Source organism: Chlorocebus sabaeus, chromosome 2, assembly GCF_047675955.1.
Source record: "Chlorocebus sabaeus isolate Y175 chromosome 2, mChlSab1.0.hap1, whole genome shotgun sequence".
Classification (NCBI taxonomy): Eukaryota; Metazoa; Chordata; class Mammalia; order Primates; family Cercopithecidae; genus Chlorocebus; species Chlorocebus sabaeus.
This window is the reverse complement of record NC_132905.1, coordinates 73,330,814-73,350,862: the sequence shown is the minus strand read 5'-3', so window position 1 is coordinate 73,350,862 and position 20,049 is coordinate 73,330,814. Positions and strand designations below refer to the sequence as shown.

General features: G+C 35.5%; 1 protein-coding gene and 1 long non-coding RNA gene across 4 annotated transcripts in view; one reads left to right on the top strand and one right to left on the bottom strand.

Annotated features, from left to right (window-relative positions):
• The window catches only part of LTN1 (listerin E3 ubiquitin protein ligase 1), a 66,900-nt gene that overhangs the window by 14,461 nt on the left and 32,390 nt on the right, over positions 1 to 20,049 (bottom strand). For all 3 annotated transcript variants that reach the window (XM_007965762.3, XM_073009961.1, XM_007965753.3), the window contains 13 exons: positions 19,473 to 19,662; positions 18,431 to 18,670; positions 17,368 to 17,521; positions 16,313 to 16,457; positions 15,742 to 15,928; positions 12,178 to 12,337; positions 11,128 to 11,232; positions 6,413 to 6,555; positions 4,784 to 4,919; positions 4,436 to 4,580; positions 3,036 to 3,249; positions 2,313 to 2,550; positions 1,905 to 1,979 (listed from right to left, as the gene is read on the bottom strand). In XM_007965762.3, coding sequence (XP_007963953.3) covers positions 1,905 to 1,979; positions 2,313 to 2,550; positions 3,036 to 3,249; positions 4,436 to 4,580; positions 4,784 to 4,919; positions 6,413 to 6,555; positions 11,128 to 11,232; positions 12,178 to 12,337; positions 15,742 to 15,928; positions 16,313 to 16,457; positions 17,368 to 17,521; positions 18,431 to 18,670; positions 19,473 to 19,662 — 2,132 coding nt within the window. The remainder of the gene's footprint in view (positions 1 to 1,904; positions 1,980 to 2,312; positions 2,551 to 3,035; positions 3,250 to 4,435; positions 4,581 to 4,783; positions 4,920 to 6,412; positions 6,556 to 11,127; positions 11,233 to 12,177; positions 12,338 to 15,741; positions 15,929 to 16,312; positions 16,458 to 17,367; positions 17,522 to 18,430; positions 18,671 to 19,472; positions 19,663 to 20,049) is intronic.
• LOC103217608 (uncharacterized) overlaps positions 1 to 20,049 on the top strand; it is a 92,184-nt gene that overhangs the window by 70,219 nt on the left and 1,916 nt on the right. The window lies entirely within an intron of this gene.

Below are 20,049 nucleotides of genomic sequence, written 5' to 3'. Positions count from 1 at the left end.
TGACAGTACTTGTAAACTTCAAACATTTTAGAAAAATTTCTCTATTTTCCAAAAAACGTTTTAAAAATTCTCCTCTATTGATCCAATTTTAACTCCTAATCTCACGTAACAGTAAAATCAAAAAGACATATTATAGCACTTGAAGGAAAGACATTTTTAGAAAACATCTATTTCAATTTTCTGTTTTATAAGTGAAAAAAAAATCACACACCCAGAGAAGCCAAATGATTAGTCCAAAGTCTTTCAGTTAGTAGGGGAAACTGTTAGGGATTCTAAATCCTACCAGGCCTTTTATCATCCTATAAAAGACAAAGTGAAGATTAAGACTTCGAACTTTGTCACTTCATTCTAGTTTCTACTTTACTGCATATTATCTACTTAGCACTATTAAGAAATATCACAATGGTACTATTAATCAGAATGATAAACACAGAAAATCATTATGTGCCTATTTAAAAAATCATGATTGTATCTTTTTAGGAAAATAAATGTACCATTCAGATTACTTCACAACAATGTAAGTTAATTTTCTTCTTTATTGAACTACTCTATTCATTTATACTTTCAGGTGAACTTATGAGATTCTCAAAAAGTAAAATGCTTAACTCTCTTCTCTATGATACTCTAGCCTGGTTCTCTCCTTTCACTGCTGTGATCGTTCTTCCCTTGTGGCTTCCTTCTCCCAGCCCACAAGCATAGGCCTTCTCCAAACTTCTGCTCTTAGGTCTTTTCCTTCAACCCCTCCATCTCACATACCCAGCCTTCTATATTCCATATTGATAGTCACTAGATCTTATAAAACACCAGCTCCAAAATCTCTCCACTTTTCACATTGCCCTCCATGCATTGTTATTTAACTTCTGGAATGACCTCCACCTCTGCTTGCTTCTTTTTACAATTCATGTTTCACACTACACTAGTGTCAGAATCAGCTGATGGCGCCCTGTGTCCTACCAAATGATGCCCAAATCCCCCCCCAAAAAAAGTCATTTTTAAGGCCATTCATTATCGGGCCTCCTTAACTACCCTTCCAGCTTTATCTTCCACTATACCCTGCCTACGCTATTCACACTGGTTCATTTATTCTTTCATTCAACATACTACTCATGATGTCTGCTATAGGCCAGGAAGCATTCTGAAATGAGAGACAGAAATTCCTGCCCTCACAGAACTTAAATTCCAGGAAAGAAAGACACTGTCAATAAAAGTATACATTAAGTGGGAACTACTCAATATTGCCCAAGCACATCCTCACATTCATGACTCAGTGCCTTTGTACATGATGTTCTCTTAATGTATATTGTCTTTCCTGTCCTGCAGAAATGCTACCTAACCTTAAAGGACCAGTTTAAATGCCTCTTCCTCAAGAAAGTCTTCCCTTCCTGATGTACATTAATTGTGCCCTCATCACATGCTATCTTCTGTAGGCCTAAATGATATTTTAAAAAATGTTATCTATCCTCCTTCTTAGCACTTATCATATACTATATTTTCTATAAGGCTACGGTATCATCTGTATCAGATAAATTCCTTAAGAAAAAGAAAGTGCTCACTAAACACTGCATACTCCCTTCAGCATTTAATTAATACTCTGCACAAAGTGGATGCTCAATAGATATTTGAACTGATACACTCTTTCCACAGCCACCATATGGCCAAAGATAGTTTTACCGAACAGTAGCAAACGGAAAATATGATTTAAGAACAATTAAGAGAGCGAAACAATCTTTTGGGTGAAATCTAGATTTCATTTATATCTTACAGATATGAATATAACTCTAATTTATAGTAGAATGAATATAACTCTAATTTATAGCTTCTGTGCTGCTCCAGTCCTCTAAAGACATTATAAGTGAGATGGATTATAAGAATTTAATAAAACAAATTATTTTAAAAAACCTTACAGGGCTGGCTCTTCTTCTTCATCTCCATATGACTTTAGATTATCCTGATCATATTGCGGTAATTCAGGCATCAATCTAGAAATTAGAACATTATTTTAAAATATGTGATATTAAACTGTTTATTAAGTCATGCTCAAGAGCAGAAAGACCAATACTTATTTTATAATAAGTAAATGTTTTAATGAGTTTTCTCTAAAATAACTACTATAGCCAGGACTATTGAAATATAAATTGTGTATAGAAAACAATAACCTAAAAGATCAGGCAACTTAGTGTCCCTATAAGTGAAGCAGTCAGATCTCCTGCTTTTAAAACTTTTACTTTTTTAAATGATTAAAAGTAAAAACTAAGCATATATTCTATTTTTTTAGACCATTGTAACATTGATTCAATTGGATGAATTCTTACTTGTATAGCATATGATAAACAGCAATTTGCACAGGCCTAGCTCTGAAGAGAAGTAATGGGGCCAATGTATTTAACAAAGTCTGGAGATATTCTGGTAAGTTTGTTTTTTGGTCAGCAACTAATCTTGCAGGAAGTTTGTGACTCAATAGCTGTTCCTTTGAGATATATGTTAATGTTTCACACATGGGTTTCAGCATTGCATTCTGAAAGGATGTTTCAGACACATCTTTGTTTTCTCCTAATGACAAAAAGGAAAGAAACATGCCCGTCCCAAAAGAAAGTTAGTATAGCTTAACTGATTCACAATCAAGTATCATTTAAGAAAATGAAATAAAAACTAGACATCAACAATAAAGCACTCTTAACTAGAAACATGACCTGAATATATATTCCAGTTAATCTCAACTGTTTTCATGACTTTTATCTGATCCTCATCTAAAAAGAAAGCAAATGTTCAACAGGTTCTATTCACGTGATCCATTCATGTTATCTGAATTACTATTATTTTAATTTGCAACAGTCATTGGATACCTTGCCATTTTTCAATTTTTGTCTGTAAAGTAGAAGCATATATGATGCTTCTGAGAAGCCAAGCTTTCTTTTCTGGCTTTTTCTTTCATTATTTAGTATTATTTGATTTAAACATCAAAATTTTTGGTTTTGAATTTTTCAGTAAGTCATTTCCAATGAATCAATCTCATTATCATTCCCTTTTTCACTTGCCTGTAACAGTCACCAAAATAGGTAAAAGCAAACTGTGGATGCCTTGGGAAAAAAATTCTTTCCATTCACTGATTAGATTTACAGGAAGATTGCCAACGGTATCCAGAGTTGTGGAATCAAAGAAAGCACTGAGGTCACAGGCTAAATCACAGCTGACGCAGGCAAACAGTTGCACAAGTGGAATAGAATACAATGCCTGATTCTCACTTGTTGTCTGAAAAAAACAATAAAAATGAAATAGGTAAACAGACTTCTACCAGAACACTACAAATAAAGCCAATATAAAGAAAAGCCTTTCTTTCATTTCTTTGAATTTTAAAATGAAAAGCAGTTGAAGTATGTAGTCTCAGGAGAAATAAAACAATTTTACATCAAAATAACTTTTTTCTTCAAAATTAAATACCATGAATTAGAATCATTAACAAATAATTTATTCTCAAATGCCCTTTTTAATTTCTAAACTATGGAAGAAAACACTAAGTCAGATACATAAAATACACATTTCTAATCTTCTCAGTAGCCCTACAAGTTGTAAGTTATTATTTTAAAATAAGAAAATCGGCCAGGCACAGTGGCTCAGAGGCTGAGGCGGGTGGGTCACATGAGGGCAGGAGTTTGAGACCAGCCTGGTCAAAATGGTGAAACTACATCTCTACTAAAAATATAAAAATTAGTCAGGCATGCTGGTGGGTGTCTGTAATCCTGCTATTTGGGAGGCTGAGGCGCAAGAATTGCTTGAACCCAGAAGACGGAGGTTGCAGTGAGCCAAGATTGCGCCACCACACTCCAGCCTAAGCAACAGAGCGAGACTCCTCTCAAATTAAAAAAAAAAAAAAAAGAAAAGAAAAAGAAAGAAAGAAAGCTGAGTTTAAGTTTAAAACTCGAAGTCACATAGCTAATAGCAGGCAAAGCAGAGATGGAGACCAATTCGACCCTGACCGACTTGCTGCCTTGGAGCCCACAAGTAATATACTTCTGGTTGCTCTGGGTCATAAAATTATACTAATTCCCTCTGAATTTGCTATTTAATGCATTACTCTCACAATATTCATACAGTATGTTTTAGAAACAATCTAATTAAAACCAAAAAAGACCAAAATAATTGTCATTAACAGATAAAACCTAAAAGGGCTGTGCTGCAAATATTATAATAAGCTAATGGAGAAAGCATTTTAATAACAGGAGATTTGGTCACTGAATGATGCTGGTAGTCATTAAAAATCTATCATCTTACTATTCTGTCAAATCGTAGCTGGTAAGAACAACATCTATAAAGTGTTTTAAATTATGCAAAGGAACCAATTACAATCATCACTTAAAGAATGAGATTGGTAGATAGTTCTGATGCAAAAGTATGTACAAAGACCCACAAGAGGTGATGACATATCAGGTTAATTTACCTCCAACCAAGCCAACATGGAGCACATGATGAAGTCCCACTCACTCTCTGCCAAAGGGGATGAGCAATATTTCAGAAATAGGGAAAGAAACCGGATTATTTCTATATTTACACCCAGTACCTCTGGACTTGCTTCTGATAGATTACTGTGATGAAGATAAAAACAAATGACAACAAAATAATAATTATATTGACATTCAATTAGAAAATATGTTATTTAAATCTTATATACTCATAAATAACTGACTTAAATGTCTACCATAATTACTCTACAAAACTGTGACACAAATACGTCATCTTTGTCTGAATTGTATACTGAAGGAAAAACATAGTATAAAGCATCACCTACCAACTGAAAAGAAAAATATCTTCATGCTCTTTCTTCCAGGATATTATGATTTTCAATATTCCATGTAATAGCTCTCCATCATCTATACTTTTGGTTTGCAAACAAGAATTGAAAATGGCAAGATGTCCAAAACCTCCTGAAGTAAAATTCAAAATGAAAATTAAAAATTTTTAAGAACTATACGGCTATATTTAAAAAGTCCACTTTGAGAAGTAAAAAACTTTCTTGAGAAGTGCTCAGGTTAAGAACTCTACAAATGGCTTTTATGTAAGTGTCCACAAATGAGCTTATAAGCTCCAAAGGACAGAGACTCTGTCTCCATACCCAGCACCTAGCACACAATAGAGAGTTTGGGGGAGGGGAAAGTAAGGGAATGATACTGTAATTTAAATGGACTTATGCTGCTTTTGTTTTGGTTTCTTAAGTGCAGGACATATTCAGCAAACTCATCATTCAAATAAAAAAAAAAAAAACCTACAGCTACAGAGTAGCTGGAAACAGCAAATGGAAAAGAGATCATAGTGTTTCATAATTTACACATTCATTCACTCAATAGCAGCTAGTATATGTGGTAAACTCTGATGTGGACCCTCTCTTTAGAATCTCTACCATTCCTCAAAATCCATCCACTGATGTATCTTAACACCCTCTGTCCCCAACCTTCTATCTTACATACCAGCCAAAATGAACAGTCTGTACTCTTGTATGTTTGTGTACCTGGAATGCCCTTCCCCTGCTATGTCCATATGGAAAACGATTTATCCTTCAACACCCAGTAGAAATATTTCTCTTTATGAAATCGCCACTAACACCCTCAAAGCAGAGTGGAAACTCCTTCCTTTCTGCCACTTGTATACATAATACATCTTTTTGCTACATCAGTTATCACATGATACAACTTCATGTTTGTCTTCTCTACAACAGGAACTACCATGTAGTGGGTGCTCATAAGTGTTGATTAAATTAATAAACAGGCCGGGCGCAGTGGCTCACGCCTGTCATCCCAACACTTTGGGAGGCCAAGGCAGGCGGATCATGAGGTCAGGAGATTAAGACCATCCTGGCCAACATGATGAAACCACATCTCTACCAAAAAAATACAAAAAATTAGCCAGGCGTGGTGGCGGGCGCCTGTAGTCCCAGCTACTCAGGAGGCTGAGGCAGGAGAACAGCATGAACCTGGGAGGCGGAGCTTGCAGTGAGCCGAGATCGCGCCACTGCACTCCAGCCTGGGCGACAGAGTGAGACCCCGTCTCAAAAAAAAAAAAAAAAAAAAAATTTATAAACAAATGAAAAGTGCAGTGTTTTAAATACAACAGAGGCTATTTTTGCCTTTATATATTCAGTCATTGGTTGGCTAGGGAGAAATGAGGCACAGCTTTAAAAAGCTGTAGATAGAAAAGAAATAGTTAGAAGGTATTTCTGGGTGTAAGTCTTCCCTCAAGGCCCAGCATTTTTGTACTGTAAAATGGTAACAGCCATTGTCTAATGACACTCATTCATATAATCTCAGAACAAATCAGCTGTAATTCAATTTACCTCTAATAGATATGGTCTTATATATGAGAAACAGTTCTTCATCTCAAGCAATAATTAAATTAATGAAATATTTATTATCAAGCAACTAACCATTAGTACTCCAAAGATCTTTCTTAGTCCAGCCCAAAAGAGCAGGTATACATTGAGCACTAAATTCTTTCTTTTCTTCTTTTGACAAAAATGGACATAGACTTTGAATGGTATGCAAATTGCCTTCAGTTAGTGGGAAAAAACTGTTTAAAGAAAAGAAAAAGCACAAGTTAGATTTCTTCCAAACATACAGTTATTTCATATATTCCTTTTATTTGGGACTATTGAAAAAGATGAATAATTCTATCACATATAATTACGTAAAAAGAAACTATGATAGGTTTTAACAAGTGCTGACTTGAAATTTTTTTGTTTGCTCCTTTTTTCTGCATAAATTTTTAAAATGAGCATATATAACATTTCCCCATGTATGATTTTTAAAAATTACACTAGCCACATGACATTATGTTCTCTTTTTAAAAAAAAGAGTCAACTGCCAGGCACAGTGGCTCACGCCTGTAATCCCAACACTTTGGGAGGCTGAGGAGGGTAGATCATGAAGTCAGGCATTTGAGACCAGCCTGGCGAACGTAGTGAAACCCCATCTCTACTAAATATACAAAAAATTAGCCGGGTGTGGTGGCGGGTGCCTATAATCCCAGCTACTCAGGATGCTGAGGCAGGAGAATCGCTTGCACCTGGGAGGCGGAGGTTGCAGTGAGCTGAGATCGCGCCACTGCACTCCAGCCCTGGCGACGGTGCAAGACTCCATCTCAAAAAAAAGAAAAAAAAAAAAAAGAGTCAATTGATTCAACTTAAATAAATAGTACCAGTTGTGTGTCCTTTCTCTTTTTTTTTTTTTTTTTTTTTTTGAGACGGAGTTTCACTCTTGTTGCCCAGGATGGGGTACAATGCATGATCTCAGCTCAATGCAACCTCCGCCTCCCAGGTACAAGTGATTCTCCTGTCTCAGCCTCCCAAGTAGCTCGGATTACAGGCATGCACCACCACGTCTGGCTAATTTTTTTTGTATTTAGTAGAGACAGGGTTTCACCATGTTAGTCAGGCTGGTCGCGAACTCCTGACCTCAGGTGATCCACCCGCCTCGGCCCCACAAAGTGCTGGGATTACAGGCCTGTGTGTCCTTTCTTCGAACTGATACTCATATTTGTGCATATATATAGTTGGGTTTTATTCATATAAAAGGGATGACACTAAACATATTGTTCTATCATTTACCACTTATATATACTTTCTGTCAGAATGTATAAATTATTCTGTTTTAAAGCTATATAACAAAAATAAAATCTACCTAACACTCTGTACTATGGATGTGTCATAACTATTTCCCTATCCATGAACATTAGGTTTCTTTCCCCCCCAAATTTTTGCCCTCACACATAATGCTGCAATAAATATCCTTAAGAAGATATTATTCTGCAAATGTATAAATACCTCTTCGGGCTAAATTCCTAGAAGTGGAATTGAAAGCTCAAAGGTTTGAATGTATTATATGTTGGCAATTTCAAATTGCTTCTGAAAACTCATGATCAATTTACACTGTCACCGAAAATGCACAGGTGTGACTGTTTAGCTGCACACTTAATGAATCTTTTTGATTCTTGGCAATATAGTGGATAAAACCATTGCTTTTCATTTGTACTTCTGTCATTATTAGTAAGGCAAATCCTTTCATATTTCACATTTCAGTATTGACCTACCTTTGACCATTTCGTCTATGAGTTGCCTCTTTAAGTCTTTGATAAATTTTTCAATTTGGAGGGTTTTACTGATTTATATAAACTATCTACATATTACAGATACTTTTTGTTGATTTGCAAATGTCCTCTCCCATTGTCATTTGTCCCTGTAATCTTTATATTTTTGTCGCAGTTTTCATCTTTCATAAATACTATATACAAAATTTTAACTGTCATAAAATACACATGTATTTAATGTATTAGCCATTTTTAAGTGTAGAGTTCTGCAGTGTTAAGTCCATTCAGACTATTGTGCAACTAATCTCCAGACCTCTTCATTCTGCAAAACTGAAACTCTACCCACTAAACACGAATGCTGCATTCCTCTCTCACCGTCGGCCCCAGGCAACCACCTTCTACTTTTTATCCCTATGAATCTGACTACTCTATAAAAGGAATCATAGAGTATCCGTCTTTTTGTAACTGGCTTATTTCACTCAGCATAATGTCCTCAAGGTTCATACAGACTGTAGCATGTCCGAATTTCTTTCCCTTTTAAGGCTGAATAATATTCCATTATATGGTTATATCACACTTTTATCTATCCATTTATCCACTGATGGGCACTTAGGTTGCAAGAAGTTTTCATTTTTGCAAAATCAAATATATATATATATATATATTTTTTTTTTTACATATAATGTAAAGGAGAAGGTCTCAGTATTTTTCTTCCAAACACATGACCAATTTTCATATCATTATTATTTATTCACCACACTGATTTGAAATGCCACCTATATTAAAAACTAAATTCACATATATGTGTGAATAGGTTCCTGGACTGTATCCACTGATTTGTCTACTCCTCAATTTCATACTGCTTAATTACTATAATTCAATATTATATTTTATATTTGGCATGCAGTTTCTTTCACTTTTCTCAAAAATTTCTTATTTTTGATAACTTTTTCCTTCAAATGTATACTATGTTCAGAACAGTTTACTAAGTTTTTCAAAAACTGCTGAAATTGATTGAGATCGCACTGAAATTATAGGTTGACACAATCATTTTTACAATTAATCTTCCCATCTTCTTTTGAGATCTTTATTCAAGTTTTACAATTGTAATTTTTTTGTTAAATTTATTTCTAAGTATTTATAGTTTTTGTTGTCATTGTGAATGGAATCTTTTTTTCCCATACCATTTTTAAAATTTATTACTATGGGTGAATAAAAAAGTTATTCATTTTTGTGTGGTATACATCCATCTCCTTAGTAATTAGTTCCAATAGTTCTTTAGCTAATTTCATATTACTTTTATAATCAGAAAAAAATTTTAATTATGCTACAAAAGCTAATGTCAAAAAGTTACATACAGTATGATTCCATTTATATAATATTGTTTTTTGTCTTGTTTTGTTTTGTTTTGAGACTGGGTCTCACTCTGTTGCCCAGGCTGGAGTGCAGTGGTGTGATCTCTGCTCTCTGCAACCTCCGCCTTTACTGCAACCTCCGCCTCCTGAGCTCAAGTGATCCTCCCACCTCAGCTTGATGAGTAGCTGAAACTACAGGTGCACACCAACACACCTAGCTAATTTTTGTATTTTTTGTAGAGATGGGGTTTTGCCATGTTGCCCAGGCTGCTCTCGAACTCCTGGGCTTAAGCTGTCCTCTCACCTCAGCCTTCCAAAGTGCTGGGATTACAGGCATGAGCCTCTGCACCTGGCCAATTCCATTTATATAATATTCTTAAATGACATAATTACAAACATAGAGAACAGATTAGTGGTTGCTAGGGATCAGGACAATGGGAAGGGAGGTGGCTGAGGCTATATATGGATAACCTAAGGGATCCTGATAATGAAACTGTTCTGTAGTTGACTGTGGTGGTGGTCACAGATGTGAGCTACATAGAACACATACACACTCTATCTCTCACACACACAAACATACACAAACATGTGCATGTAAACTAAGTCAACTGACTGTATCAACACCTTTTCCTTGGTTATAATACTATGCTAAAGTTATGCAAAACAGTACCACTGGGTAGATATATGATTTTTATTCTTTGTATTACTTCTTACACATTCATGTGCATATACAATTACCTCAAAATAGAAAGTTTTTTAAAACTTTTAAGATAAAAAATGATCAAAATTTAATTTAGAATTCTACTATGCCCAAACACGTATCTATCATTTCAGAATTCTTCTTGGTAAATCAGGAAATTCAGAGTGGCTCTTGGTAAATCTCAGCTAAGTATTAATTTGAATGCTGAGCTTCACCAGCACACTCAAACCCACAATCTACCTCTTTGTCTGAAGAACAGAACATATTTGTTACTTTTCTAGAACATACTTCAATAGGATGATGTTATTTAAGAGAAGAGTAACTTTCCCTGTCATTTCCATATAGCAAATAAAGTGATGGAAAAAGAGTATTAGGAAAGGGCAAAAGAAAATATTTCTATCAGAAAGATTTCTGGGGAAAAGAAAACAAGTTCATGAAATGCTGTTGGCTTAAAAAAAAAAAAAAAGTACCGTATAAAATTCTACAACAAAAGGCTATGGAGTTAAAACTACTTACTTTAAAAAAAAGGTGTGGGCCAGACATGGTGGCTTACACCTGTAATTCCAGACCTTTGGGAGGCTGAGGCAGCAGGACTGCTTAAGCCCGGGAGTTTGAGACCAGCCTGGGCAACATGGCGAGAGACCCCATTCCTACAAAATTACAAAATTAGCCATGTGTGCTGATGCACACCTGTGGTCCCAGTTACTCAGGAGGGTGTGGTGGGAGGATCACTTGACCACGGGAGGTTGAGGCTACAGTGAGCCATGTTCGCACCACTGAACTCCAGCCTGGGCAACAGAGTGAGACCCTATCTCAAAAATAAGTAAATAAATAAAAAGGTATGTCCCTAACCTAAAACAATTTAATTTGCCTTGAAGTCTTTAATTTCCTCATTTCCTAAACCTGTTTTCTTGATTCACTAGAGATTATTCATTAATTAGGGGCTGCCAAAGTGACCATTTACAGTAAATTACAAAGTAAAAACATTTTAAATAAGAATACCTTTCTTTTCTCTTATAATGTGGTTTTACTTCATCAGATGAAATGCTTCGGGAAAAGATCAACTTAGCAATAATAAGAGACCACAGTGTGCCATGTTCTCTGGATCTAAAAAAGGAAAGAAAAAAATTATATTCCATTTTGAAAGTGTACTGAATAAAATGTTTAAACACTGGCTAGCTGGATTCCTTTTACAGAATTAAATAAGGCACCTTGTGATGGCATCAATTCACCTAAGACTTTGTACCCAAGCAACTGCCAGTAATTATCCAAAGAACCGGGAGTTTAGCTTTCAACACTCCTTCACAGTTGGTATTGAGCTCTCATCCCTAGGAAACTCCACAGTCTCTTCAGTCCCAATAGGGGAGATGATCTTAGAGATTAGGCTTGAAAACCAGAGGCTATAGCTGGGAAAAAGACATCTCCCAGAGGACACCTAGGCTGCCTTAAGTTGAACCATCAAAGAGGTTCTTTGGTTCTGAGGAAAGTTGTGTCAACTAAGTAGAATGGGATTGGAAAGGAAGCCTGGGTCCTCTGACACAGCAAAGCATGCTCAAAATACTATCGGCAAGTGTTAAACTCTTAAAGCAGTTCAACATGGTAATTTCAAAAAGCTAAATATCTTATTACTATAACCTCTACAAGGACTGTTTTCATACCTGCCTTCCTAATCTAGGGGAGAGGGCTTTGTGGTCATAACATTAAGACACACCTATAACAACATGTAAGATAAAGGATGAATCTGAAAGAACTGGGAGGATGAGTCACAGATAAATCAAAACAACTTCTACAAGCTTCTACTTCTTTTTTGTCATCTGATCCCTGAATGTATTTATTGATTTAATAAGACATGTAGAATACAAATATCTTCCCCTGAGAAGGTTAAATCAAGTATTTAGAATTCATACACTATTTATCATTAAGAATAGGAATTATTTAGATCAATCCTCTGACTGAAACATTAGCATGAAGTAGGGTTACCTCTTATAGAAGGCAAAGCCATAAAGAAGTAGCATAGTCATTTTAAAAACAAAAATTGAAAGAGATTGTTACCTATTAAATAACTGCTGCAAAAGGCCAGAAGTATTACCAAGTACTCGTAAGTGATCATACGTAATATTCATTTTTTGAAGCATTTCACAAAATCCAGTTAGAAAAATAGGTGGGTTATCTAATTCTTCACACCACTGCAGCGAATAAAGCAGTTCCGCAACTAAGAGAAGAGACAGCACCAAATTATCAAAAGTACTTTGTGAACAAACCCTTCAATTATTTTCACTTCTCCGCCTTGTTTTCTACCACTGTTGTGCCCACTCATCTCAAAACACCTATTAACTGATTTTCAAATCTGCTTTGACATGTTCAAGGATAATGAAAACTGAGAATATTTGTCTGATACAAAATATCACCCTTTTCCCAAATTTTACTTGGTCCTTTTTCTAATTAGTTAAGAATATGACAAGAACCTAAGTTACTAGAGATACTGAAAGAATCTTCCTACCATTTTGGCACAATTGGTAAAAAGTTCCAGACAGGAAAAACTAAGGGACCCAAGACCTGAGGTGAGAAGTCCATGGCAAATGGGAGAGATAGCAGACAGTATGATACAGTAAAAGGACATGGGGCCTCAGCTACAGATTGGGGTGGATTAAAATCTGCATCTCTCTCTCAAGCTATATCAATAGTTATCAATAAGGATATACAAACTAACTCACAGGACTGCAGTGAGAATTAAATGGACAAGTATCTATCATGAAGCCTGGCATCTCATAGGTTTCTAATACACAGTCACAACTCCCTTTTATAAAGCCATGTATAGATTTTGGAGTGAGAAGCGTTGCGACCTGGTTCAAAATCTAATCCTACACTTAACAGCTAAGCAACTCTAATCAAGACATGGTAACATAAACAATGATAATATCTGACCAATGAGCTCGATAAAATTAAAGAAATAATATTGCGTTTGTAATTAGTAACAAAAAATTATTACTCTACTTACTAGTTTTGGGGTTGCCCAGATTTACTCTGTGAGCAATGTAAACTACAGGCTTATTTCCTTTCCCTTAACTGAATGTGAAGCTGGCTGCCCAAAAGAGGTGTTTCAACTTTCTTCCACAGAGCATATATTCCCCCTTCTAGTAACTGTGTTTCAGCTGAGGGCTTACAAACAAGACTGATACAGGGTTTCTGCAAATCCTCTACCTTTAATACCATCTGGTAAAAGTCACACCACCACCTATAATTCTAAACCATTTATTGAAACAGGGAAATTTGCTGAGGTCCTAAGTCCTCTTAGGGTTCAACATTTGAACGTCCACTTGCCAGAAAAAAAAATTAGAGCCTGATGAAATATAAAAGTATTCAAAACCACTGGAATCAAAACAGCATGGTATCTGTATAAAAACAGACAGACACAGACCAATGGAACAGTACTAGAGAACCCAGAAATAAATCCACGTATTTGCAGCCAACTGACAAAGTCTTCAACAAAAATGCCAAGAACATATATTGGGGAAAGGACATCCTCTTCAAGAAATCGTGCTAGGAAAACTGAATATTCATATGTAGAAAAGTGAAAATAGACCTCTATCTTTCACCATCTAAAAAGAACAACTCGAAATGGATTAAAGACTTAAACATAAGAACTCAAACTATATAAAACAACTAGAAAGCATCAACGAACACTACAGGACATTGGTCTAGGCAAATATTTTTATGGCTAAGACTTCAAAAGCGAAGGCAACAAAAATAGGCAAACAGGACTATATTAAACTAAAAGCTTTCTGCACAGCAAAAGAAACAATCGAAGTGAAGAGACAATCTGTAGAACGGGAGAAACTATTTGCAAACTATTCATCCAACAAGGGGCTAACATACAGAATATATAAGGAATTCAAACAACTCAACAACAAGAAAGGAAAAAAAAAAATCCCATGCTCAATATTAGTAATCGTCAGGGAAATGCTAATCAAAACCCCAGTTAGAATGGCTGTTGTCAAAAAGGTAAGAAATAAGCTGGGCATGGTGGCACTGCCTGTAATCACAGCACTGTGGGAGGCTAAGGCAAGAGGATTGCTTGAGCCCAGGATAAAGACCAGTCTGGGAACATAGTAACACCCCATCTCTAAAAAAAAAAAAAAAAAAAAGACAAAACATAACAAATGTTGGCAAGAATGCAGAGAAATAGGAACTTATATACTGTTGGTAGGAATGCAAATTAGTACAGCCATTTTGGAAAATGATATGTAAGTGTCTCGAAAAACTAAAAATAGAACTATCATACAATCCAGCAATCCCACTGAGTATTTAGAAAACCAGTATATCTGCACCCCCATATTTACTGCAGCACTATTCACAATAGCTGAGAGAGATGAAATCAACCTAAGTGTCCGTCAATGAATGAATGGATACATAAAATGTGGTACATATAAGGAATACTATTCAGCCATTAAAAAAAGAACGAGGCCGGGCACAGTGGCTCACTTCTATAATCCCAGCACTTTGGGAGGCTGAGACAGGCAGATCACAGGTCAGGAGTTCGAGACCAGCCTGGCCAACATAGTGAAACCCTGTCTCTACTAAAAATACAAAAATTAGCCAGGCATGGTGGCGTGCACCTGTAGTCCCATCTACTTGGGAAGCTGAGGCAGGAGAATCACTTGAGCCTGGGAGGTGGAGGTTGTGGCAAGCCGAGATCACACCACTGCACTCCAGCCTGGGCAACAGAGCAAGACTCTGTCTCAAAAAAAAAAAAAAAAAAAAAAAAATGAAATCCTGTCATTTGCAGCAACACGGATGAAACTGGACATCATCATGCTAAATGAAATAAACCACGCATGGAAAGACAAACATCGCATGTTCTTATTTGTATATGGGAGCTAAAAAAGTGCATCTCATGAAAATAGAGTAGTAAAGTAGATTGATGGTTACCCTGAGAAGGGTCAAGGAGAGCAGGGGATGAAGAGAGGTGGGTGAATGGGTACCAAAATACAGTTAGAGAGAAGATAAAAGACCTAGTATACAATAACACAGTAGGATGACCATAGTTAACAATGATTTATATTTAAAAAAAATTAGAAGATTTGAAATATTCTCAACATAAAGAAATGATAAGTGTTTGAGGTGATGAATATCCTACTTAGCCTGATTTGATCACTACACATTCTATGTATGTATCAAAATATCACATGTAACCCATAAATATGTACAATTATCAGATATCAATTTTTTTTAATCAACAGAAAATTCTGAATCCTTGATAAAACACCAAAGCCTCACCCATTTTCTTTAGGGTATGTGTCATAGGATCTTTTTATATTGATGTCATGACAGTCTGAGTAGCTAACACCAAATTATGATCCACAGTTAACAAGATTATGGCAAGGTTCCAATATATTTGCATCTAATTTGCAATTTAATATTCATCACTTAAGTAACTTCAAGGTTTGCAATTTAATATTCATCACTTAAGAAACTTCAAGGTTCTCATCATTAAAATAGGAAAAAGGAAGCTGAAGATTCTTGAATTAAAGATTTAAATTGCAGTATAATCAAGATTATTTCAAGATTATATTTATTCATGCATTATGTTATATGTAAATGCTCATATATACTTACTTATTTTCTCAAGCTCATTATTTTCTAAGACTATTTCCTTTCTCAGTGCAATTAAGACCATTTTGCTCAATAATGCTGAAGTACACAAATGGCTGGGAAGTGTCTTTATGTCCTGTTCCTTAAAATCTGTTTTGAAACATTCATAATTCAAACTCAATCTTCCCTCTAAAAGAGGTCTATGTAACCACTGTGAAAAGAGTACATTATATACAAAAATATTTATTACCTAAGCAATTAAGACTGAACAAAAATGAAGTTGTGAGAATATTTATTACCAAAACCACAGAAACCTAGAAGTTTGTTTTCTATTACAGGAAATTATCAACATGTGTATTTCTTTAAGACTCCTTAAGTACAGAACTAGGTCTTAAGTCTTTGTACCACGGCCACTGCCACTGTCAAATGGTGTCTTGCAAAAAGCAAACATCCAGTATATGAGTGTACAAAGACATCAAAGCAAAGCAAAATATTCATTTTATTTATGTTTTTCTTCCCCAAAATAAAAAATATTCAAGCTTGCATGAAACCCAAACTTCAGAATGAGATACGTACTCTTCAATTTCAAAAATACCTGCATAGGAAGAGACTGCCTCATCTTTTCCCATTCACTGTCATTCGGCATTACACTTCCAATATAAGCTCCCATAAGATAAGAATCTTCACTCTCTAGAAGTGTATTTAGTAAATCATCAACAGCAGACAAGAGGACTTGGAGACTAAAAATAATGCAAAAAACTTAACTGTTGTAGTTATGCTATGACTAGTTTGAATACCCCAGTACATATTAAATACCCTATAATAGCTTACCTGAACAAAAAGAAATGATGAAAATAAAAAGAGGTAAGTGATGCTCCCCCACCGACAACACACCAACATAACACAGTCAAACTGGGGAGGTAATCCAATATTTATCATCTGAAATCTAGTGTTGTTTCCTATCTATCTCAGAATGAAGAGGACCTGACCTATTTCAGACCAGGTATTTCAGAAATATAGCTACCTTATGAAATTCAGCATTATTTTACCTAACCCCAATATCCTCTAAATGCATTCTCTCTTCTCCTTTATTATATGGATGTAGGTATGAGATGTAAAATATACTTGCAATTCAACACCTTAAAACAGTGCCTACCTGTCCCCCAAAAATAAATAACCAAGGACAATCAGTACATGTGGTGACCATCAGAGGCTACAGTGCACACCGGCGTATGACAAAGGATAGTATTACCATCACTTTACTGTCTGTAAGTTATGAGTCCAGCAGGTATGTTATAGTAAATTATGCTTCAATTAATTGGCAGTTTAAATGGATGGTCACTGAAACAAAATGGTTTTGGAAAAAATTTGCTTGGATCTTTTCTTAGAGTCCCATAGATTTGTTACCTAACAAGTCATTTTCATTTTTCTTTTTTTTAAGAGATGGCATCTCACTATGTTGCTCAGGCTGGTCTCGAACTCCTGGAGGCCTCAACTGACCCTCCCACCTCAGCCTACTGAGTAGCTGGGATTATAGGTGCAAGCCCTACAAGTTATTTTTCATAGGCATTCACACTGATCACGGAATCTTATTTAAGGACACTGACCAAGTATAAAAAAGACACTGAAACCAAGCTCAAAAAAGGTTACCTGTTGATATCCAAAGATGAAGCCTGAACTTGGTTCTTCAGCCACACAGCAGACAAATGGAGGAAGGTACTCTCTTTATGTGAACTGTCAGTTTGATGAACCAATAAATTTATACCGGACAGCCAAGTATTTTTCAGTTTACAGATAAGAAAATCTAAAATCAAGATGTCAACAGGAATTTGTAATCTCACTGAATTAACTCTAATCAGCACGAAATGTTTGAAGCAACTCTAGAGATCTGAGATTTTTTTAAATACCATTTAAAAAAGAAAAATTTTAAATTCAATTGCCATTCAAAATTCAATTGCCAAACAAAGCAACTATGTCATAAACATGCAATCACACAAGCTAGCTCGTATCATATAAATATAAAATGGTAAGATATTTAAAGTTACATTTTTTATGCTTGAACTTATTTACAAGAATTGTCCTTTTGGAGACATTAAAAAAAAATTATTACACCTTTTCCAAATACAGAAGTTAGTATTTAAGACAGGGTTGGTAGATAATGATGGGCAGAAAAAAAGAGAGAGAGAAAGAGGAAGGAGGAAAGAAAAAAAGAAACAATGAAGGGTTGGAGGAGAGCTCTCTATAGATCGTATTGTTGTATGTTCCTTTCACAAATAAGTCTGAATTAGCATATAAGGCAAGAATCTAGTCCTTAAAAAGATAATCTCAATTCTATTTTGATATACACCAAAGATTGAATGTTTTTACTATAATAAAGGGATATTATTATCCCCCTTTTACAAATGAGGAAACTAAGGCATCAAGAAATTAAGGAACATGCCAGAACTGCTCAATGGACTAAGATTCTACCTAATCAATTATGGCTCATTCCAAACTTCTTTGAATATCAAGTGAGATCTTTAGAAATAACATCTACACACATCTTTAACTTGGTTTCTAAAGCTGAAAGTGTTTAAGACTGTAGCCCTTTACTCAAAATGCTTTAAACTTTCAAACACATTATGATTCAATTAATAAAGCCTGGGCACTTACACTCACTATGAAGGTCAGAGCCGGAGATTCCCAACAAAACATTTGAGCAGTAGGCTATTACCTGGCAAATGTGTTTTTTCTTTGCTCTGAGCACATAACTGAAAGAGAGTTAATAATAAATCTTCAGATGATGGCATTAGCAAGCATCCTTTCGCTGAGCTGAAATAGTTATAGGCCACATCACAGATAAAAGACACTGATGAGTCACTATTTTCAGCTTCTGATGATTCCTTTGTTTTGAATAAAGTTTCATGAAGTTTAACAATAATTCTTTCAACGTATACATCTCCAATCAAGTAATCTAGAGAAAAAAGGTTCAAACAGACAAAAAATAAAAATATTAACATGTATTTTTAAATATCTTACTTTGGATTAATAATTCTGTGGGTCTTTCCTGGATTTTAAAACAGTGTTTATGTATTAGACAAAATTTTATCAACAAATCAACACATTCTCTCACACATAAAGGCCCTCAGGTAAAAAAGGCAATTTTAAATTAATAGAAAACAGAAATAGTTTACACAGTTAGGGTGAGCAACTTTGCTACACTGAAAACTCTTTAAGTCATGAGTCAACTTTATGAGTTAAAAAAAAAAAAACCTTTACGATATAGAACTAAAAATATTAAATATCTTCCAAGTCATGGTATGAAGATTAATAAACAATTAGGGTGCTTACAATATTAAGATACATAAATGAGCTGGGTGCAGCGGCTCACGCCTGTAATCCCAGCACTTTGGGAGGCTGAGGCAGGCAGATCACCTGAGGTCAGGAGTTTGAGACCAGCCGGGCCAACACAGCAAAACCCCATCTCTACTAAAAATACAAAATTTAGCCAGGTATGGTGGCATGCACCTGTAGTCCCAACTACTTGGGAAGCTGAGGCACAAGAATCACTTGAACCCAGATGTTGTAAGCCAAGATCACACCACTGCACTCCAGCCTAGATGACAGAGGGAGACTCAGTCTCACAAAAAAAAAAAGAAAAAAAAATTTTTTGAATAAGTCCTGTTATTTTCAACCAATAACACGTAAGCTGAGCCCCATGGAATCCCCCACAAAGGTGAAATGGATTATCCCCTATTAGAAAACAAAAATCCTACCATTTTTAACATGTTGGGATAATACCAAGCTTAGAAGAGTCCATCTTTCTGAGAAGTAAGGTTCTGAAGATACCCTGGATTCCAAGTCCTCATTACAAAGACAGTCTGCCAAGTTGACCAATTTCTCACCAAGGATATTGCCTTTTAGCCAAGGAGTTACTAAAGCATGTTTATCTGAACTAGAACATGCCTAAAACCATAAAATTAAAGCAAAGATCAACAGCAAGATCAAATACTCTCTCTGTCCAAAATATTACTTGTACCATATTACTATCCCTTCGTTTTGATGGCTCCAATTCTATCCCCCCTCCTCCTCCCTCCTGAAGTTCTAGGAAGACTGGTATCCTCCCTGTTTCCCACTAAGCCTGGATGATGTTCACTTCCATGCTTTGCTCATGCTACCTTCCCAGCCATAAATATTCCCCCCCACACCTTTTTTTTTTTTTACTTAAAATCTCATCCATTCTTTGAAAATCAGTACAAATCCCACCTACTTTATGGAGTCTCCCCATCCACTCCAGCCCACAATGATCACTGCTTTTCTCTGAATTTCTTTTTTTTTTTTTTTTTTTTTGAG